The sequence below is a fragment of the Rattus norvegicus genome, chromosome 2, assembly GCF_021556685.1.
Source record: "Rattus norvegicus strain SHRSP/BbbUtx chromosome 2, alternate assembly SHRSP_T2T, whole genome shotgun sequence".
NCBI classification, from domain to species: domain Eukaryota; kingdom Metazoa; phylum Chordata; class Mammalia; order Rodentia; family Muridae; genus Rattus; species Rattus norvegicus.
In genome coordinates, this window is record NC_141535.1 from 212,357,724 (window position 1) to 212,381,361 (window position 23,638).

General features: G+C 47.3%; 1 protein-coding gene across 1 annotated transcript in view; it reads left to right on the forward strand.

Moving 5' to 3' along the window:
• The first annotated feature begins 2,986 nt into the window (after positions 1-2,986).
• Abca4 (ATP binding cassette subfamily A member 4) overlaps positions 2,987-23,638 on the forward strand; it is a 137,356-nt gene continuing 116,704 nt past the window's right edge. Inside the window, 5 exon segments of the mRNA NM_001446892.1 lie at positions 2,987-3,154; positions 10,392-10,485; positions 11,646-11,787; positions 12,778-12,917; positions 20,636-20,763. Of these exon segments, the coding sequence (NP_001433821.1) occupies positions 3,089-3,154; positions 10,392-10,485; positions 11,646-11,787; positions 12,778-12,917; positions 20,636-20,763 (570 nt within the window). The 5' untranslated portion in view covers positions 2,987-3,088.

Genomic DNA, 23,638 nt, shown 5'->3' on the forward strand with positions numbered 1-23,638 from the left:
CTACATACCATAATATTTGTAAAACAGCAGCATTAGTCATGATGGTCAAGACGTAGACGGGTAAATAAAACGGTGTATACATGTAATAAAAGACCATTTGGCTTTAAGGAAAGAACTTTGGACTCACATTCTATGGCTTGAATGTATGTGGCCTTTGAAAATCCACAAATTGCAATCTTAGCCCCTGGGAAGATACTATTAGAAGTCTGAGCTTTTGGGAGGGATTAGTCAAGAGAACAGGGGCCTGGTGAGTGGGACCAGTGCTCTTAAAAAGGCTAACGAGAGCCCTTTACTTCTTCACTCGTGTGACAACACACACAGACATCGAGTCTGTCAGAACCTTGTTCTTAGTCTTACACAGACCCCATAAGGATGAGGGCAAAAAGAGTCTATAGTTCATCTGATAGCTGTGGTAGTGATTAAGACGTTACAGCATAGATAACCGTTAACTCGGTCAAAGGGACATAAAAATGACAAATGTCACATGATTCCACCGAATTGAAAGGAATGGGAACGGCGGTTTCCCCAGTCTGTGGGAAGAGGAAGGAGGAGTTATTATTTAATGGACACAGAGGTTTAATATTTTAAAGTAAAAAGCAGTTTATAGAGATGGATGACCAGGGGACAATTTCATCCATGTTTGGTCTGTTGGTTGGTTTTTCAGGACAGGGTTTTATTTATTTGTTTGCTTATTTATTTATTTATTTATTTATTTATTTATTTATTTATTTATTTATTTATTTATTTCCCTGGCTGTCTTCCAACTGGCTGTAGACCAGTCTGGCCTCAAACTTACAGAGTTCCACCTGTCTCTGCCTCCCAGGGTTCTGGGATTAAAGGCATGTGCCACCACCTTGTCTCTGACCCACCATGACCTCACATACTTTCCAAATGGGCAACCTGATCAATCTTGCCCAGGACTTAGCCATCCGTCTACATGCTGACCAGTCTCAAATCTGTATCTCCATCCTAAAAGTAGGCTAATGACTCCAGACTCAGGTATCCACTGCCCACTGGACACCTCCGTGCAACTCTCATCACAGGGACTTCAGCTACACCTCAGGGTAGCTAGATAGGGTACTTTGACCGGACATCCCAAGACTTAGGAGGTGGAGGCTAGAGGGTCAGGAGTTCAAAGCCATCCTAAGTTATATATCCAATTCCAGGCCAGCCTAGAACTGTCTCAAAACACTAACTTTAAAAATATCAGAATCTGGGGTTGGGGATTTAGCTCAGTGGTAGAGCGCTTGCCTAGGAAGCGCAAGGCCCTGGGTTCGGTCCCCAGCTCCAAAAAAAGAAAAGAAAAAAAAATATCAGAATCAAATGCAAATGCCTTCCTACCCACTTAATTGGCCCCCACTGCCATTCCTCATTCAGTGGGGCGTGTCTCCCCCCCATATCCAGTCAGGCTCCAAGCCCCAGTCTTCCTAGTTGACCTTTCTCTCTTCACTGACTTCCAGTCACCCCCTGCTGTGTCTCTTTGCTTCCAGTCGCTCCAAGCCCTCCCCTTCTCTTCTGTGACCGCTCTCAAGCCGCCTGCCCCACACAGCTGTCTTTGGTAGGCACTGGATTAGTGTAATTTTTTTTATCTCTTCCTAGATGATAAAAAACACTCTCACACATGTAAGAAGTGCTTAATGATCCTGTCCAGAGCTCGCTTCTGTTTGGGGGTGCCCTGCACTTGTGAGCCACTTGGAGATCTCTTCATATTTGCTCATTTAATCTACTTTGAATCGATCATCACCGTGAGTTTCTGAGCCTGGTCTCTGTCTCCTTTTACAGCCTTTTCCTCTAGTATCTCCCGCCCATTGGAGCCCTCCTTTTCTTTGTGGTTTTCCTGAGCAGGATTAGCTATTCCTGCCTCCCTGTCTCTCGGGGGGGGGGGGGGGGGGGATTTTAGTGAGCTATTTAGTTCAGTAACTAGCCTTATCATGAGTAACAACTGGCCAAGCACTTAATCTCATGAGTTTTTCAGATTGCTTCCCTGTAAAACTAAGCAGTTAGTGACCTCAGGATGATACAAACAAGATACACAAAGGCAGTTTACAGTTGTACCACCTCCTAAATGTACTATAGGTAAAATGCTATTTTTGCATTGATCAAAGCCTTTATTAAATGCCATTACCTCCAAGGAACCCTTTAAATACCCAAAGCAGAAACTCACTCTGTAATCAGAAGCTTCACCAAGCACTCCAGTCAGCCCTCGTGGCTGCCCTCGGCATTCTTAGCTTATCTGACGTCAGGCCCCATATTTACAAACAGAGCATCCATCCCTAGTTCTCCTTCCACCCTACAGAGGTCTTAATGTCTAGGGCTTTTCAAAGAGAGAATATTCCTGAGATTTGAGGAGGCAGGGACAAAACTTCCATGGGGAAGTACCAGGGAGACATGTTTGGGGGTCTTGGAATCACAGCTGTATTGCCCAGTGGTCGATCTGTCTAGCAACACCCCCACCCCCACCCCCGCGGAGCTAGACTGCCCACGAGCACGATGCTGGAGCCTGTGACAGACTTGGCTACCGTCCTGCTGAGGATGGAGTATTCCAAGCAGCCAGGATTGGTTGATTAGACTTGAAGGTATTACAGGGCAAAGCAAAGGGCAGAAAGAGAACGGTTACTCCAGCTCTCCCTCATTAAGGAGAAGCAGGGAAATCAGGATCCTGTCCTGTGTTAGAGCACTGGGAGGCAAGTGTCCAGCCTCTAGGTATGCGAAGGGGACTGTCCCAAACCTAAAATCCAGAGATATCCAGAGCACCTTCCTCAGAAGCCGCGGGAGCCCCTCTGATGTCAGATGGAGGAGGGTACCTGAAGCACTTGGCTTCCCGTTGAACGACTCATGTCAGTACCCTCCGTAACCTGCACTTGTGTATTTAGGGCTTTTCTCCCTCCAAAAAGAACCCGAAGCCTGCCTCCTTTCCCTGACAAAGGGCTTACAGATAATTAGAAGGGATTATGTTTGAAGGGGGAATGTAGCCTTTAATCACCAGAAGGACACAGCAGTCTGAGCTGGACGCGGTCCCAGTGGCCTTTGTGTCTGGTGCTTGCCTGAGCCCCAGTTGGGGTGATCCCCCGGTGCTGGGTGGTCCAGCATGGGCTTCCTCAGACAGATACAGCTTTTGCTTTGGAAGAACTGGACTCTGAGGAAAAGGCAAAAGGTAAAAACGGGGTGCGGGGGAGTGGGAGGAGAGGCTGAGAGGAGAGCTAGTTTGCCCTTTAGTTCTGAGGCCACCTTTAGCTGCTCACCCTTCTCTTGTCCTTGACTATATGAAAACTATTCTGTCCCCTGCCCTGCATAGGAATCCACTGCTGCTCCCCACCCCTCGGCTTTGACACCTGCTGGTCCCACTCTCACCACACAGTGGAAGCCTCCCAATCCCTGAAAAACAAGCAAACTCGTCAAAGGAAAACAAGAAAGCTTTGACAGGCCTTGCAGTTCAATGAGAGCAATTTTCTTTGACACTAGATTGTGGGGGGTGTCTTCACACGTTGATGTTCCTGGAACTGGCATGTAATTCCCAGAGAAGTCACAGTTTCGTTGACCACAATTCTGTTCTGTGGAAAAATAATTTTGCATCTTCCAACTGTGTTACAGTTTCAGTAAATGTTATTAACGACAGATTTTCCCCAAACCTCTTCTGTGATCAGATATGGCCGGACTGGACTAAGGGTTTAAAGGTGTAAACTCCCTCTGAACTGGTTTCTGTGACAGCTGGGAAAACCTGAAGTACGTTTTGAGAATCCAGAGTAATATTAAGTAATGTAGGCTAAGTATCCCTAGAGAAATGCTGGTGTGAGCTACAGGAGATCAGAGCCCCTCCAGAGATGTTATAAATGGTTCCTCTATAGTTTTTCTGTGAAGGGAAAAGGAACAATTCATATCCATAAAGAAATAGGGTGGAGAATCTTCTTTGGTTGGTAGAGTGCTTGCTGAGCACGCACTGAGCCTTGGAGTTCATCCCCAGCACCATATAGACTGGGCGTGGCATCTGACAAAAGGATCAGAAATTCAAGGTCATCCTTGGTTATATAGTGAGTTCAAAGCCAGTCTGGGATGCATGAGATCCTGCTGGGGGGGGTGGGGGGGAGACAGAGAGAGACAGAGACAGAGACACAGAGACAGAGACACAGAGAGACAGACAGAGAGAGACAGAGACAGAGACACAGAGACACAGAGACAGAGACAGAGACAGAGAGAGAAAAAAAGAAGAGGAGGAGGAAGAAGAGGAGGAGGAAGAAGAGGAGGAAAAGAAAAAAGGGAAATTAGGACAGAATAGCTGTCCCAGAGCCCTGCAGAGTCCTTAAAAACAAGAAAAGGCTTAAGGAGCTGATGGGGGAAGGGGGAGGGTTGCTGTGTGAAGAGGGGAGGGCTGAGATTAAATTATGGGGCCCAGGATTGAGGAAGATATCCGTTGTTGAACTCTGGCCTCTGCACACAAATGCAGCCTAACACACACGTGCACACACATGCACTATGCATTTGGCATACACATAAACAAGTGAAAAGGAAGCTGAGCCTCATGAAGAGGATAGGGAAAGAGACAGGCTACGGGCAAGAGGATGGTTTGCGGTAGGTTTCTGTTGGTAGAATAGGCCTCTCCTGGGTATCAAAGGGGATGTAAGGGAAGAAATGGAACCAAGTGGTGGGGCGGGGCGTGTGAAGACCTGTGCACGAGCCTTAGGCAGTATAGAGATGCGCATGGGGATGTGTCAGCTATGTACACAATTGGCAGCTAGGAGAGGAGAGGAAAACTCTAAGGTTATGTGAAGGTGGCAGTGCCACACTCCAGTTTTGAGCTCACCCACTGGACACCATTGTCCTACGGCTGGCTGCTTTTCTCTGTTCAGACTGGTGTCATTTCAAATTAGCCTCGAGGTTATTTGGGACCCCTAGGGACCAAGTGCTAACAGTATCCAAAGGCTCAACCCCTTCCAGAAATTCCCCTTCCTGAATGAAAACGCTGTCAAAACCTGAGCAAGACTCATTGTTAACTTCATCCCGTTCAGCCATTCATTCGGTCAAGAAATAATAGTCACCAGGCAGTGTGCCAGGAGCTAAGTTCCCAATGATAGATGAGACCATTCAGTTTCTGCTGCCAGGGTGCAAATACTCTGTAGATTGCCAGGGAAATCCAATATGCCCACTCCACCTCCCGCATCTCCTTCCCGCCCCTCCTCTAGCACCATGACTGCGGCTTCCAGAGACAGAACTGACTCAGGAAACTGAGCCTTTCCCTGGCATTGACAAGTGGATTCCTGCCGGGGGATGGGGCTTTCCTCCACACTGTGTGCTCCCTGGGGGATGGAGTCATTCACACTGTCTCACTTAAGCCTGGGCACCCACCCGTGTGTGCTATCTGTCACCTTCGTGGCCTGGAAACTGAGCTCTCCCCTGTCCCTCAAGATAGCCAATGTATCCAGGATGTCTGGGTAAAGTGAGAACATTTTTCTAAACCCCCAGTAGCTCTATGAGGGGGTCTGTGGCTCCTTTCAAGGCATTCGGATCTTCCAGAATCTGCATGCAGGAAATGGTGACTGCAGAAAGTGCGGCATGACCGACCCATAACTCAGCCATTCCTCAAGTTTTATGTTTTAGGTGCTTACTATTATGAGCAGAGAACAATGCAAACAGACATGGCGTTCTCTCTCCATCCTCCTGTTTCATCCCCTCTAGATGCCCCTTCTTCACTTCCCATCTTCTGTTAGCCTTTATTTGATGTTGCAAACGATGTGTCTGGCATTGCACTAAATTAGTTACACCATTTAACCATCGCAGTAAAGACCGAGAGGTTTCAGTCATCGCTGTGGGTACCAATGCTGCAGGCTTCAGTCATCCCTGTGGGTACCAATGAAGAGACTGAGGATTTGTCAGAGTTAGGATGGGCTGGACCTGGGATTTAAACAATATGTGACTTCCAGATAGCAAATGTGGCCTCAAACTCCACTGCCCAGACTAACAGACTAGTCACAGATACCACAAAGAGAGAATGACTGGATAATTAATTTATCGCAGACCAGGGCAGTAAATGTAACTACATCTGCAGCCTGAGGACACGTCTCCCTGCCTGAAGGAGACTGGAGCACAGCCCTTGCCCCGGTGGAATGTGTCAGGCAGAAGGAGGCTGCCATGTGATTCCTGAGCAGAAGTGGGAATTGGTAGTGGATGGAGTAGAAGGAAGCATGGGGTGGGGGTGGGGGTGTCTCTGGAGTTCAGAGGGGGTTCTCAGGATCTTAACCCCCACCTCCCAAAGGCACTGTCCAAGATCATATCTGCCCATGCTGGTTGAGAGGGTTTGCAAAGCAGATTAGCACCAGTTTTCTTCCCTCCCAGCATACATGTCCCAGAATCCCTTGGAGTCCCCAGGTCCTTGCTTGCAATGACAGGATGTGTGGTGAAGGCCTGAGGACTCATAAAAACAGGGATTCACAGCCAGGTGGTGGTGGTGGTGGTGGTGGTGGTGGTGGTGGCCGATGCCTTTAATCCTAGAGTTGGAGAGTCAGAGGTTTACAGAGTGAGGTCCAGGATAGGCCGGGCTACACAGTGAAACCCTGTCTCAAAAAAAGGGAGTGGGGGACAGAGTTCATGTCCTAAACCCTAGAGGCGTGTGCTTGGCACTGCTGTGGCCTTTAGTGCTGGCTCAGCATTGGGGGGGGGGGGGAGAACATGGCAGTACAGGGAAGCTGGCACCAGCTGTGAGGGTGCCAGGCTCTGGGCGGCATCGGGCCAGGTTTGAGTAGAGCTCTGACTACCTCTCTTTTAAATTGAAAACAGAGAGGGAAGGAAGAAAACCTAACTGGCTGTTTTAAGACAAGCACAACTCTGCCCTGACCAGGAACCTTTCCTCCCCCACATAGGCTGAATGGCAAAGAGGTGGGGGAAGGGGAAAGGGGAGGGCAAGGAAATACCAGTTTAGTTTAAGAAACATTCCACAGGAGGGGCTTCTGAGCTTAGACTGGGCTTAATTAAAGTTACAGACATGTTTAAAGTGGGGAAGGGGACTCTGGAGACGTGTTTTTTATTATAATGTGGAATTTCTCCCTAGGGCATGCCTGTGCACACTTGAGCAGCCAGGGTAATGCCCTTCTGGGCTGGTGGTACTGATTCTGGGGGAGGGGAAGAAGCTGCTGGGAGGACCCACCTGCCTGTGCTGGGTGGAGAAAAAAATGGCAGGTAATCTTGGTGCAGAGTGGCCTGTGAATGCAGCATCAACTCCTCCCTCCCCCGCCCACCCCCTGCTTCTTAAAGATGGCCAGCTATGCTGAGATGGGGGAGGGGCCGAGAGCCTGCTGTTAATTTTCCTTGTGCCACATCTGCTGTCACTGTGCTCCTGTGGCCCTTGCAATTGACTCTGTGAGACAGTAATAAAAGGTCTTGTGTGTCAGGCTGTGCTTTGGGCATGATATAGTAGTTCGTGATGACAACTGCTCTGGGAGACAGGGCCTGGTATCCTCCTTTTTAACAGGTGAGTCCCTTGACATGGAGAGGTTCAGAGAGTTTCCCAGTGTCATAAACCACAGTACTTGGCCCCAAAGTAGCCTGTTATTAATTCTTATTGTACACTACAGGACAAAACAACATGCCCATTTCACAGGTGAGAAAACTGAGAGTCAGAAACTGAGCAAGCCTGAGTGTGGTTGGAACCCAAATCCTCACATTCCCAGATGGCATTTAGCATCCCATTTGACTCACAGGCAGACACAGCACATAGGCACGCAAGCTTTGAGGGAGAGCCAGCATTACAAGCAGTTGTCTCGGAAGGAGTCATGTGCAGTCTCTGGACCGGTTGTCTCATCTCCTTGGAGAAGACACTGAGAGCAACTTCCGGTTTCAGTGCTCGCACCTGTCAGGGTGCTATCTTGCCAAACCCGTTCCCCCACCACCCTTACAGGATGATCTGGAATGGGGGAGGGGAGCTCCTATGCGTGCCTTTGTGGGGTGCAGTGTGTTATAAACTCTTCAGACTGTCGATGGCCTGAGTCCCTGTGTCAACTCCAGTGTCCCGGAGAAGCATCCTAGGCCCATCTTGACTGAGACTCACGCATTCCAGAGAAAGCTGATTCAAACTTCCTGTGACTCCTCCCTTGTGTGGGGTCACAGTGGAGGACAGATGTGGCTGAGAGTGTTGGTCTAGGAACCAGGATAGATAGTATCAGGCAGGGGTTAGGCTGGGGAGGCTCTCAGGATGCGCCTTTCCTGTGGACAATTACCAGCAATCTTAATTGCTCGCAAGTATTCCTGGGGCAGTCTCCTTAACCGCCAGGTGGGAATTGCCCAATACTGGTGTTTTGTAACCTTGCAGGAAAAGGTATGGGAGAGCCCTGGAAACTGGGCACCTTGAGAGAAGCCTATTGTTCCGTGTATTTGTATGTGTGCTTCCTCCGACCTGTCCTCCCTAGTTATGTGCTGAGTAGCGTCTTTAAAACGTGACCCTGTACCTGTAAACATTTTTGCTTTCCCTCAACATGTGATCGATTACCTACCACCAATTCTCAGATACGTTAGAACACGGCTGCCAGCAGACTACTGGGTGATTTTGTTTCTTTGGAGTTGTTTTAAGCAGCCCATGGGTTTGTCAAACATTTATGGAGCCTCTACCTGCTAGGATGTCTCTTCATTCCTAATTCCCTAGTTCACGTCTAGTTCCCTAATTCAGCTTCTCTCCCTTGTCTTCACAATTCCTCATCTCAGCCCTCTCACCATGCAGGGATGAGAGCAGCGCCAACCTCAAGCGCCTGTCCTTTCTAAGTTGGGAGAACTCTGACTCTGAACCAAGAGTCTCTGTCTACCAACCTTCTGTCACAGGTTCAGACCAGCTTCTTCTTTGGGTTGTGGGAAGCGAGGAGGAACCACAGCCGTATTTCTGCTTACCTTAAACGACAGACCTGATTGAAGGAAAAAATAAATGCTGACCAACTGAATTTCTGTTGACTTTGTTTTGGGGCACAGTATTTCAGAGTCATTTGCTCCCTAGTTCATTCGTTTATTCAATGGCCACCTTCAGGCAAGGTCTACCATGCACCAGAAGGCAAAACAGTGGGAAAGGGTAGGAATAGTGTGGCCCTGGAGGCAGGAGGCTGGATTCTGCTTCCTGTTTCGGCAGTGTACAAGTCACCTGACCTCTGCAGGTCTGTTTGATTACCCACAGAATGAGAGATCATGAGATGTTTACTGTCTGAGGTACCTGCATTACACAAGAGCTTATCACAATCTGTGTCCTTAGCCAGGTGGTGGTGGGGATGGCGCCGTGGTCTTCAGTCCTAGCACTCGGGCGGCAGAGGCAGGTGGATCTCTGTGAGTTGGAGGCCAGACTGGTCTACAGGGAAAGTTCTAGGACAGCCAGGCTTACACAGAGAAACCTTGTCTTGAAAGACCAAAACAGAGAGAGGAGAAAAAAGAATTGGCATTCGTTCACTTCGTACAGTCCTATTTGCCAAACCCCGGAACCTGAGGTCTCTCATGGCAGCCTTGTGTCGATGTTATTTTCAGGACTAGACACAGGCAGATGCAGATGGACGCAGAATCTGGTTGATGTAGTGCATCAGGCAGTAGGCAGTGTAGGAGGAGCAAAGAAGGAAGTCCTTCAGGTAGTCAGGCTACTTTTTAGCAATAAGAATTCTGGGGAATGCCTTATTAGAACATTTCACCACCCTTTGCACATTGTCAAGTGTACTGACACAAACCTATTTACATCACGACCTCCTATACAATCAGTCGACATAGCGCTAAGGCTATGTGTCTGTGAATAGTGTAGTCTATTGCTCCTAGAGCCATAATAAACACAAGATTAAGGCAAGACCAAGACAAAATGATGCAAGGGAGAGACAGTGAACCCAAGATTCGGGAGGAATGCTGCTGGTTTTACAGTTAACTTCTTAACGGTGAATTTTTGTTTCCAAGACAGGGTAGTCTCAACGTTGCTATGTCTTCCAGGCTGGCCTTGAACTCCTGCTTCAGCCTCCCAAGCACGGCTGTTACAGACATGTGCCAACACACTTTGCTTCAGGCTTCTGGTTTCTGTTAGTTTGTTATGAATAGACATTCCCTCTCAACTGATGATTTAAACACAGTAAATGGGTAAACATGCAACGGTCACATTATCATTACTGTCATGGCTGTACATAATTGTATGCGCTGTAACTGTGTGTGATGTGAGGTCACCACAGACACTACAAGGTTAAGAAAATAATGGGGCTTTTTTGGCTCCAGCGTGACTTAGGGGGCCACTGTGGGATATGTGATCTGGGGTTGCCTGGAGTTACGTGGGCTGTGATTGTGCCACAGCCCAGTCCTGGTGCTCAGACAGTGCACAGAGGAAGGCCTGCCTTCTCTGGCTATACATCTCCCTGCATTTCTTACCATTTTTGCTCTTTCTGTTTTTCTTCTCCCTTTTCCAGATTCGCTTTGTAGTGGAACTCGTGTGGCCTTTGTCTTTGTTTTTGGTGTTAATCTGGCTGAGGAATGCCAACCCCCTCTACAGTCAACATGAATGTGAGTATGACCCCAGAAGGCCTGATCATCTTTCCCTTTTGGAAGCTCTTGGGTGGGAATGGGGGCATCACATCTGGTATAAACCAGGTCCCTCAGTGATGTACAAATTCTAGTGTCTTTAAACGTGTGCAGCGAACCAAGCCTGCTTGTAGTGGAGCATGGGAAGAGTGTACCATTTGCTTATTAATTTCTTCTGTTTGTCAGTTCTGGGAATCGAGCACTGCCCTGTATATATCATTAATTTTTGACTGTTGTTAGTCTAAACTTACCTGTATTGCAAATTTAGATCTGTTTTTCATGATGACTGATTTGTTAGGGGATTTGTTTCCCATGATGAGGAGAGAGGGGACAGTGAAAAGGAACAGCACACAGAATTACACTTAATAACTATCAGACCCTAGAGCATCTGTGCGTCATGAGCGCCTGTTTTGTACAGTAGCATGTTTGGAAGGTTCCCTGTGTTTTCTGGCTAGGATGGTGTCTTGTCCTTCTAGGCTGCTGGCATGGAAGCAACAAGAGTCATGAGAGTGGCTGAGTTCCCCAAGCTGTCATTTCCAACTCCATTTCTCAGTCAACCTCCTGCCCAACAAACCCTTGCTTCCTTCTGTCACTCCCAGGAGTGCACAGCCACCATCCGAGCCTGTGCAAAAAACTCACAGGCCTTTCCTCTGAACCACCCTGAGCCCACTTCTGTATTTTCCTCCAGAAGTTTAATTTTTAGCCTCAGTCCCCCTTCCACATGTCCACCTAAGCTTCTAGAACAGGACATAGCCTTCCTAATGCTGTGACCCTTTAATATAATTCCTCATGTTGTGGTGACAGTCTCCCCCCAAAACCATAAAATTATTTTCATTCGTACCTCATAATGGTAATTTTGATACTAGTATGAATCATAACATAAATATCTGTGTTTTCCAATGCTCTTGGGCGACCCCTGTGAAAAGGTCATTTCCCGAAAAGGGGTCGTGACCCACAGGTTGAGAACTACTGCTCTAGGAGACCGTCAGTCTGTGTCCTTATCTGCCACGGAGCTCCAGTACCTGACACAGGGCCTAAACTATATTAGATGTTCCTGCTTTGTAAATGGGGGGAGAGTCTGTGCTCCTGGTCTGTTTGGCCTCTGTGACTAACTCCTTCTTGTTTTCATTTCCTGTCTTAAGGCCACTTTCCCAACAAGGCGATGCCTTCAGCAGGAATGTTACCATGGCTCCAGGGGATTTTCTGCAATATGAACAACCCTTGTTTTCAAAACCCCACCCCTGGAGAATCTCCCGGAACTGTATCAAACTATAATAATTCCATGTAAGTGCCGAGATCCTAACCTACAGGGAGGAACTTGTGTCCCCTTCTGTTCTCCTCCCATGTGGGAGTGTGTGTTACCCCCTGAAGAATGGGGGGCTCTAAGAAGTGTCGGGTAGGGGCAGCTTTCGACCTGGAATAGTCTACTAACAGCCGCACACCTGGGGAAACCTTCAAACTCAAGCCACATAGACGTGAATTCTTCATCTTTATGCCCAAGAGGTGACCCAGAATCTGACAGCAGCCCTAGCTATCCAGTGTCCACTACTTGTGGTCATCCATCTGCTTAGGAGGAAAGACGGTGTTCCTTCCTTCACCCTCTCCTGCAGGCTACCTGTAGTCTTCTCTCTTTCCTCCAACGCCTTCTTTAGTCATCTAAGGCCTATGAAGAATGTCAAGGACCATTGCAAGGAAACACAAAGTCAGATTTACAATGTGAAGCTTACTGCTTGGAAGAAAATAATGAATCCCAAGTCTTCTGAAACTGTTATTGGTATCTCAAGAGGTAGAATCTTGGGACATGGCTTACATGGTGCATTTTTTAGCCCAGAAAACTAAACATCCAGTTGCCCATCTCCTTTCTCACAGTCCAATCGGCCTTGATGGGTACATGTAAGGAGGACCCTGGGGATACAGCATGGTGTGAGGTCTCATCTCAGCAAGGGGGTGGTGAGAAGTCAGAGAATTGGGAAGACTCACTGGTCTACAAACACCCTCAGAACAACAGACCCTGAGAGAATGGGGTTTAAGGTGACCTTGCCCTGCCCCAATTTGAATTCTGAGCAAATTACTCATCATCTCTATTGGTGTTAGAATCATAAATCCATCAATGGAGCTATGCTAGGTCAAGCAACAACTTAAAAAATAACACAAGACTATTAGCATATTATTATGAAAATGATAGCTATTTGTTTATACATTTTTTGTTTAAAATTATAAATATTAAAAATATTTTTTTAATTATGAATAGAAATATATTTTTCCTTTCAACAGCTTGGCAAGACTATATCGAGATTTTCAAGAGCTCTTCATGGACACACCGGAGGTCCAGCGTCTTGGCCGGGTTTGGACAGAGCTCCGCACCTTATCTCAGCTCATGGACACCCTGCGGACTCACCCTGAGAGATTTACAGGTCACCTGGGTGTCAGTGTTCCTGGTCTGCTCTTGTCTCTAGAGTCTAGTGCACCAGAAACTGAGATCTAGTAAAGAGTCGTGAGATTCCACGGGGAAAGAAGCCAGAGACACATGCCTATAATCCCAGCATTCCTGTGGTGATGTGGGAAGTTGACATAGGAATCCTCAGAAGCTTGAAGGGTAGCTAGTCTGTCTTACACACCAGAGAACAATAAGCAGTTGTCCTTTGACCTTTACATGCATGCCATAGACATACACATGCACACACGCATGCACATGCCCACACACATGCGAGCGAACCTCACAAACACACACAAAGGCATTTTAAGGTACATTTCCAACAATATTTAGCATCCAGAACAAAGCAGGTTTGTCTGTTGAGAACAGAATGTAAGGTGGATGAACTGTAAGGAAGAAAATCAAGGAGACCCTAGCAACAAAAGGCAAAAGTTGTACTGTGTGCATTTTGTCTGTGCTGCATCGAGCTTTTGTGAGACGCTATCAACACCAGGACTAGCAGGGGTGGGGATTGGGGTGGGGTGATTGAAATGCATGGGGCAGTCAGTAGTCATGGTGGCTTCTAGGATCCTGTTTAACTGATGAAAAAAAGGGCAAGATGGAAGGACTGATGGCCGCAGTCAGAGTGTTTGAATTTAGGATGTCAAAGAGAGTCTGGCAGGATGGGTACCACAGGGGTGGATGTGGTGAAACGGAGAGGAGAGGAGAGGGCAGTGTCTGTGAAGAAGAGGTGATGGAAATGAGGAATCAGCTGTAATCTGATAGCAAGACATCCCAGAAATGGAGAGACAGTTCCGTGGTTAAGAGCACTGGCTGCTCCTCCAGAGGACGCTGGTTCAATTCCCAGCACCTATAAGGCAGCTCACAGTGGCCTGTAACTCCAGTTCCGGGTCATCTGATGACCTCATACAGGCATATATGAAGGCAAAATGTCAATGCAAATTAAAATAAATAGACAGATAAGTCTAGGTGGTGGTGGCTCATGCCTGTAATCCCAGTGCTCAGGAGGCAGAGGCAGGCAGATCTCTGTGAGTTTCAGGCTGGTCCAGTCTACAGAGAGAATTCAAGGGCAACCAGAGGGCTACACAGAGCAATCTGTCTCAAAATAACAAAATTAATTAAATAATTAAGTAATGAATCAGACATCCATGTGGGAGAGCCACTTAGAATGAGGAACAGCAGAGAGGAGGCAGAAATGTCCCACAGTCTCAGGGGGAAAACAGGAGGCAAACAAAAACCAACAGAGAAAACAGCACCAGATCTTAAAAGTCTTCCTTGAGCACTGCATGGGTGTGTCAGCTCCACTTAGACATCCGGGGACCAGTTGCTGTGGCAGTTGTGATCCAGAGGCTGTGAGGAGGTAGAGCTCCAGGAATCCCTGAGGAGTTGCCACAGCCTTGTGGGTAGAGAGTATCTTTCAAGCAATGCCCACTAGTGGGGAAAAACACTTCAACAATAGAGTTCAGGAGGCAGCAGGAGCTGTAGAAAGATGTGTGTTCCTAAGACAGAGCTGGTAACTCTAAAGATTGTCCTTAGGGGATGACAGAGACAAGGGAAGGACAACATGGGAAGCCAAGGGGCAAGAGCGGACAGATAGGGCAGCTTTTATCCTAGCTACAGTGAAATTACGGCGGTGTGAGTCAGCCCTCCTCACCTGAGCTTGTGGTACAGCTCCTTCACCCTCAGCATACACTCGGCTCCTACTGTGAGTCACACACTGGCCTAGTCTTTGGGGAATAGACAGACAGATGCTGCCCCTAGAGACAGTGGTAGACGATGATGCCCTTCACCATATGGGGAAGCAGAGGGCTTTGAGAACATGGGGAGTCAGGAGAGGGAAAGACTGGAAAAAATCTGGCCCCTCCCATCTTTCTGCCTTTGCAGCCTGGACCAGGAGTATGTTCAGACTGCTGTGTTACCATTGCTTAGTTACATTCAAGTTACTTACAAAGCCGTAGAGTACATATTGCTGGTCATCGTTTCTACAGCCTAGACTATAAATATCTACAGCAGTCTTTGCTCTTCTGAAAAAGTACTTATTTCAGTGAGCTGAAGTCTCAAAGACTCTAAAAGGTAGGAACAGCTAGCATTTCCTATCTACCTATCTATCTACTTACCTATCTATCTAACTACCTACCTACCTATCTACCTACCTACCTACCTTCCTGGCTTTCTACCTACCTACCTACCTACCTACCTACCTACCTACCTACCTACCTATCTACCTACCTACCTACCTACCTATCTACCTACCTACCTACCTATCTACCTACCTATCTACCTACCTCCTACCTATCTATCTACCTACCTACCTACTTATCTACCTACCTATCTACCTACCTACCTACTTATCTACCTATCTACCTACCTATCCCATCCATCCATCTGTCCATCCGTCCATCCATCATCCATCCATCCACCCACCTACCTACCTACTCATCCATCCATCTGTCTGTCTATCTGTCTGTCTGTCTGTCTATCTACCCATCCATCTATGTATAATCTACCATCTTCTGACTGTCTGTCTGTCAATCTGTCAATCTATCTAATTTCTGAGACAAGTCCATGCTTAGCTTAGAACTTGTATAGCTCAGACTTGTGTAAAACTTGTGGCAATCCTCCTGCCCCGGCCTCCAAAGCGCAGGAGTTATAAGCATGAGTCAAGAATGTCTACTTCATATTTGCTGTTTAGTAGTAAGAAGTCAGAGGGACGGATGTGCCAACCGTGAAGATGTTTTGTCCAAGGCTAAGCAAGTAGATACAGATAGAAAGCCACTGTCTTGATCTCAGGGTGACTCTCCTCCCTTTATTCGGGAGGGTCTGCCATCAACTGGACTTAGCATTGAAGTGTCTGACTGTGAAATTGAGTCTTGCTGCAGGGAGCGGAAGAGAATTCATTCTAAGCAGAAGTTCTCTGTGGTTGCTGCGCTGTCTAGGAGAAACCAAATTACTACTTTCTAAGCCAAAAAGAACTTAGGACTTGAGGGGGACTGGGCAGGCTAGTGGATCTTTCTGCAGGCTCTCCGGCTATGGGGGAATCTCCTAAAGAGAGCTTGGCTGGGGGACAGGGTCAGGAGAGCCTTCCAAGACTCCCCAGAAGCTGGGGACAGAAACTAACAGGGGTCCATGGACCATAGCTATGTAAAATGACATGGTCTTGGGAAAATTTTGGGGCCAGGCACTGATGTCTAGTCGATACAGCAGGAGGAGGAGGTTCTGGATTTTGGTCAAGGCGAACACTGAAATCTGAAGTTACCATGAGGAAAGATCTCAGTCTCAGAGTTGGATGGACAGCTGCAGTCACCTCACCGAGGCTTTTGCCTGTGGGGCTCCCGTCTCCTGGGAAAGTGTTCCTGTGCTGACCCAGACAGCACTTCCCTCTCACAGCAAACCTGTAGGGCTGCATTCTCCGCAGGGGAGGATTAATGGGGAGCCACCAGCTGCAGACAGACTAGCCCCCAACCCCAGCCAGCTCTGAGGTCTCATCTCTAAACCCTTCTTCCTGAAGCCTCACCCTGAGCAACCCTCCGCCCCGACCCTCAGCCTCCAATCTTCCCAGGGAGGAGAACAAGTAGAACCACATTTTAAATGAAAATGTAGTTTTCTTTCCCCAGCAACCCTCTCCACCTCCCAGCTTCACACTCTCCCTCAGGAATCTAATGAAGGGCTTGTCTGGTATCGTCCTGTCACTCAGACCCTGGGCCCCACACTCTGCTGGCAGGATAGCCCCAACACCCTCCTCAGGTGTGCCAACCCCACCCCTGACCTGGCCAGGCCACAGTTGTATGATACTCAACAAAAATGACTCTCTGTCTCACCCCTTCTCCCAAGGTGTTTGTAGGCCACAGCAGCTCAGTGTGTTAAAGAATAACTAAAAATAAACAGCTGAATGGATTTTCACTCTCAGGATAAGAGCACAGGTATTTATTGAGTACCTGGAGTCATTTAACAGACATTTATTGAGGCCTTGATACTATGTCAGGCCCTAATGCTGAGTGAAAAAGAAAAAAGGAGAGGAGTAGAGAGGAGAAGAGAGGAGAGGAGAGGAGAGGAGAGGAGAGGAGAGGAGAGGAGAGGAGAGGGAGAGGGAGAGGGAGAGGGAGAGGGGGGGAGAGAGAGAGAGAGAATATATGAGAATGACCTTGAGGTCATACCTCTGTGTTCCTAATAAGGCTAGGTAGAACAAGGGATGTAAAAAAAGGAGAGAGAAAAAAACCACCCATGCATGACTGCATGTGCATGTTTGTGTGTGCACATGCATACGCTCTACTGTGTGCAGAATTCTACAGTGAGGGCCTGCAAGTCTGTGTCTAAAGGAGTAACTACAGGAGAGCAATTGAGCTGACACCCCAGAGGTAGTAGAACAGACAGAGCTGCTGGGAAATGGCGGACTCTGGGTTACCCAAAGGGAAGGAACACAAAGATTGAACATGGTACCTTCTCCTAGGCCCTGCTACTTCAGTGGAACCCCCCCTTCGGGTTCTCCCAAAGTCTTTAGAAGGTCCCTGAGCAAAGGAGAGCAATAGCGGGTCACTCTCTGGCCCAGCTCTCAAAGGCATCCAACTCTACAAGAGGCTGCTGTATGGACACATCAGGGACAGATGCTCCTGCCCTAGTCAATGGCAGATGTATGGGCTTGACCCCTGCCCTGCAATAGGAAATTTTCATGGCGGTCTGGATCTAGTCATACCTCCACACAGGAACATCACATCCCTGAAACAGCCATGGAGGTTGTCAGGCACTTGTCTGGAGAGGGAAAGGTTTGGGTGGGAGGTGTAGCCAGCTAGGGAGCTGGAGTCAGAAGGAGAAAGGGTGTCAGAAGAGTATGATCCTTGGAGAAATCCTCAGAGCTCAGCAGGGCAGCAGACACCTGGAGGACTTGAGCCATAACGACATTACATATCCAGGGGTTTGCCTTCATTTTGAGGTGACTTCAAGAAACTGGGCCTGTGGGGGCTGGGGATTTAGCTCAGTGGTTAGAGCGCTTACCTAGGAAGCGCAAGGCCCTGGGTTCGGTCCCCAGCTCCGAAAAAAAAAAAAAAAAAAAAAAAAGAGAAACTGGGCCTGTGGACTCTTCTCTGGTCAATATCTTATCAGCTGTAGAAGTAGCCAGTTTGATTCTCATACCTGGGCAGGAAGCAGCAGAAGAGGCAGGTGCTGGAGGGAATCCCCCAGGAGGGGTGGGGTGATATTAATGCTGTCAGAATAAGCATTTATTGAGTACTAACTACTTTGAGGCCTGGGAATTAAGTGCTTCAGTTCCTTTATCTCTTGTTACATCTATAATATCTAGTCTATATGGATCACGTGGAGAGAGGCTGATCACATGACCAGGGATACCTTCACAGTAAGGGGTCCTTTATGCCTCCTTGAGAAAGACTTCTTGCTTCCAAAAGCAAGTTGAGTGAAGTTGTAAAGAATGTGGCTAAGGCTGACCAGGACAAGCCAGGGCAACAGGCCTGAAACTTGCCCCCCGCCCCCCCCATGAAACTATTCTAGCTCTTAATTGCTCTGTCCATGCCAATAGCCAGAGCTTTAACCCTGAGTTGAGCTAACAGGAACCACAGAAGGGTTCTCATCCATCATAACTGCAGTGAGAACAGACCAGATGTCTCCAATCCAGAAACAGGGTCTTTTTCTTTGCTTAAAAAATTATTTTTTAAGGAAGGCAGCGGTGGCACATGCCTTTAATCCCAGCACTCTGGAGGTAGAGACAGACAGCTCTCTGTGAATTCCAGGTCAGCCTGGTCTACTGAGAGAGTTCCAGGACAGCCAGGGTTACACAGAAACTCTGTCACAAACAAAACAACAACAAAGGAAACCCCTCAGGCGGCCATCTTGCCAACCAAGGTGATGAGTGCTTCTGCACACAGCTATTGATCGCCTGTACTTCGTCTTGTTATGGATTTTATTTGCCCACTTATTGATTAGATTATTTGGGGTCGGTGTTTACTTATTTGAATTCTTTACATAGTCCAGATATTAATACTTTGTCAGATATATAGCAGGCAAAGATTTTTCTCCCACCATCCATCTGTCCATCTGTCCGTCCATCTGTCTGTCCACCCATCCATAGGCTGCCCCTTTGCACTGTTAACCATTTCCTTCAGTTATGTAGAAGATTTGTAACTTCATGAAACCCCATCTATCAATTTTTGGAATTATTTCTTGAATGATTAGGGTCCCTTTTAGAAAGCCCTTACTGGTTCCTATATCTTGAAGTGGTCTAAGCAATTTCAGAGATTCAAACCTTTACTAAGGTCTTTGTCTCATTTAAAATTGACTTTTGTACAGAGTAAGAAATAGGGATCCAGTTTCTTTATTCTGTCTGGTTTTTCTTTTATCTTTTCTTTTTAAGATTTATTTATTTTGGGGGGAGTGTAAAAAAAGATTTACTTATTTTATATATGTAAATACACTGTCACTGTCTTCAGACACACCAGGAGAGGGCATTGAGCCCATTACAGATGGTTGTGAGCCACCGTGTGGTTGCTGGGAATTGAACTGAGGACCTCTTGAAGAGCAATCAGTGCTCTTAACCACTGAGCCATCTCTCCAGCCCAGTCCTGTTTTTCTTGTACCATTTGCTGAAGAATCTGTTTTTTCCTCCAATGTATGTGTGTTTGCCATTTTTTGCCCAAGAATAGGGGGCTGTACCGTGTGGGTATAATTCTGGGTTCTCAGTGTCTATAGCATATGGGTGTGATTCTGAGTCTCAGTGGCTATAGCGAGTGGGTGTGATTTCAGGTTCTCAGTGGCTGTACTGTGGGGGTGTGATTCCGGTTCTCATCCCATTGGCTACCATCTGATTTTGTGCCAGTGCTATTCTGGCTTTGTTGCTATGGCTCTAATGTATTGCCTGAATTCTTCACCCACAATAACACCTTGGCTATTCGAGGTCCTTTTGCTTACATAGGAAACTCAGAATTATTGTGGTTTTTTTTCTAATTATGTGAAGAATGTAATTGGAATTTTTATGGGAATGATATTGAACTTACAGACTACTTTGGGTGTTACAGCGATTTTCACCCCATGAACTCCACAGTCCAGAATCATAAGAGATCCTTCCGTTTTCTAGTATCTTCTTCAATTTTCTGACTTCTGTCCCAGCATGTTAGTTATCTGGACATAGAAAAGCCACTGATTTTAGTCACTTTTAACTGATGTTTTTGTCCTCCTGTTTTGTAGGAAGTTATCAAAACCTAAATTTTCTGGTAGGGTATATAGGTAGAGCAGGGTTTCCCAGCCATAGAACCACTGACATTTGTCGGGGAGATGACTCTTTGGGGGAGTCATCTGTATACTGCATTGTTTGTCTACTATGAATGTTTAGCAATGCCACTGGTCTCTCTCCACTAACACTGCCCAAAGATGTCTCTAGATATTACTAAATATCCCTCAAGAGACAAAATTCCCCTGTCGTAGTTCCTTCCCTTCACTCTCTTGAAAGCCACTGTCTCAGTTCAACCCTAAAAAGTATTCTGCATACCAACCCACCCTAGGTTAACTTTTCCCATCTTCTGTGCCTTCCCATTGTATGCCTGTAGGACTGTGTGGGTGGCAGATACTGGCAACAGCCTCAACCTCCCAGAGTTCCCAGGGAAGTCTTCTTCTGAGAGCCAAGTAGAAACACTTCTGGTTCATTCTAGCTGCTAGACCCATCTCCCTCCAATCTTCTGTTCTTTCATTCACATGCAGGAAGAGGATTACCAATCCGAGACATCCTGAAAGATGAAGAGACACTGACACTATTTCTCAAGAAAAACATTGGCCTGTCTGACTCAGTTGCCTATCTTCTGGTCAACTCCCAAGTTCGTATGGAACAGGTAGGTAAGGCCCGTTGCAGAGGGAGAAGCACTGAGCCTAAGAAAGATAAAGGTTATTTGGCTTCCTTTTTCTTTTGCTTCCATGTTCAGAATTCATGACTCGTGCTCCATATTCATGAACATACCTGGGGGGTTACGGAGTCAACGAGCATCCCTCACAGGACTCTGAAGCAGCACTGGTGCCCATAAGACTCCCCAGGCTTTTGAAACTTAAAGGAAGCAGAACAGTCATGAGGCTGAACCTATCCTGGAGAGTAGGGGATCTCACCATTTATTTACTAATCAAATCTGGAGGGACAGCTCTAAGTCCTGGAGTGCCAGACAGGCAAAGCCCATGACTCAGGATACTGACATCCCACCAGAGGGTTGATTGATGTAAACAGAGACTTACTTGTGTCTCCTGGCTGTTGGGAGTCAAGGAGGGCAAAAGTTATTATATAAGGACAAGAGTTCCCTTACTAAGGAGAAAGTCAGCTTGTAAGCACTTAAGAAAAGAGCTCCAGCCAAGAACTCTGTGTGTGTGTGTGTGTGTGTGTGTGTGTATGCATGTGTGTGTGCATGTGTGTATGTGTGCATGTGTATGTGCATGTGTGTATGTGTGCATGTGTATGTGCATGTGTGTATGTGTGCATGTGTATGTGCATGTGTGTATGTGTGCATGTGTATGTGTATGTATGCATGTGTGTGCATGTGTGTATATGTGCATGTGTATGTGCATGTTTATGTGTGCATGTGTATGTGCATGTCTGTATGTGTGCATGTGTGTGTATGTATGCATGTGTATGTGTGTATGTGTGCATGTGTGTATGTGTGAGTGAGTGTGTGTATGTGTGTGTGTTTCTGTGCATTAGGGGCTGGAAAGATGGCTTAGTAGTTAAAAGCACACACTGCTTGCTCTGTGTGGTGGTTTGAATGAGAATGGCCTTCATGGCCTAAAGTATTCGAATGCTTAGTCACCAGCTTGAAAGGATTACAAGGTTTAGGTATGGCCCTATTGGAGGAAATGTGTCACTGTGGGTGGATTTTGAGGTTTCAAAAGCCCATGCCAGGCCCAGGCTCTCTCTTCCTGCCTGCAGACCAGAACGTGGCTCTCGGCTGTGGCTCTCGGCTACTGCTCCCGCCAATGAGTACCCATCATCTTTCCCATCATGATAATACATGGCTAACCTTTGAGACTTTAAACAGTGCCCCAGTTAAATGCTTTCTTTATAACAGTAGCCTTAGTCATCTGTCTCTCCAGCATATAGAGTGGCTACATAGAACAAATCACTAAGACATGGCCCAAGTGTGGTTTCCAGCATCCTGTCAGTTAGCTTACAACCTCCTGTAACTCCTGCTTCTGGGGGCTTCAACATATGCCTCCTTGGGCACCTGCACTCATGAAGGGGGAGACCCTCCCCACCTGGTGGTGATGAAGGATCTTTTTGTTTTGTTTTGCTTTTTGTTGTTGTTGTTTTTTTATTTTTAGTTGATATATGGAATATCATTTTTTCATCTTTATTAAATTGGGTATTTCTTATTTATATTTCAAATGTTATTCCCTTTTCCGGTTTCCATGCCAACATCCCCCTAACCTCTCCCCCTCCCATTCTCTATGGGAGTTCCCCTCCCCATCCTCCCCCCATTACCGCCCTCCCCCCAACAATCACGTTCACTGGAGGTTCAGTCTTAGCAGGACCAAGGGCTTCCCCTTCCACTGGTGCTCTTACTAGGATATTCATTGTTAACTATGAGGTTGGAGCCCAGGGTCAGTCCATGTATAGTCTTTGGGTAGTGGCTTAGTCCCTGGAAGCTCTGGTTGTTTGGCATTGTTGTACATATGGGGTCTCAAGCCCCTTCAAGCTCTTCCAGTTCTTTCTCTGATTCCTTCAACGGGGGTCCTATTCTCAGTTCAGTGGTTTGCTGCTGGCATCCGCCTCTGTATTTTCTGTATTCTGGCTGTGTCTCTCAGGAGAGATCTACATCCGGCTCCTGTTAGCCTGCACTTCTTTGCTCCATCCATCTTATCTAGTTTGGTGGCTGTATATGTATGGGCCACATGTGGGGCAGGCTCTGAATGGGTGTTCCTTCAGTCTCTGTTCTACACTTTGCCTCCCTATCCCCTCCCAAGGGTATTCTTGTTCCCCTTTTAAAGAAGGAGTGAAGCATCTGCATTTTGGTCATTCTTCTTGAGTTGATGAAGGGGTTTTTATGCTGGTTCCCCACACCACGGTGAAGGAGCCCATGCCTGCTTTCTGATCATCCAGGCTCTATGGTTGTCTCTGGAAACAGACGAGCGAAGAAGAGTCAGTTCCTGGTGAGGCCGAGCCCTGGGCTGGCTGCCCAGCACAGCCCGCCTTCCATCGTCATCCCAGGGAGTTCTCATCAGTACTGACTGCTCTGTTTTCCCGTTTGCTTTTACTTCAGCTCATAAAACTCCAGTCCTGGCAATGCCGGTGAAGATTTCCAGTTGGTAATAAAAGGGAGGCAGAGATAAGGGTTGGAATTTAGGGAAGTTTCCTTCAAGCTTGTACAGCCATGACCTCTGGAGTTCAAGTGGCTGCTGCCCTCTTGGCACCAGGACTGAGGCTCTTTATGGGGAGAGGGGACCAGGGTCACCAGGTTGTGCCACCAGCTCCTGACCAGAGTAGCCAGGGCTCTCAGATCAGCAAGTTCCACAGCTTCCCTGTCACTCCTGAGAGGCCACTCACCACCCACCTGGCTCCCTTTGTATTGCCCAGGCCACCTTGCTTCTCAGCTGGTCACCCACCCCTCCCCCCTCATCTTGACTTCCACCCCATCTGGGCTCTGTGACCTTTATCCAACATGGCCACTAGAACTTGCAGCCACAGTGTCCATCTGTCTTTTCAGTGTCCCGAGTGGAAGCTGTGATTAA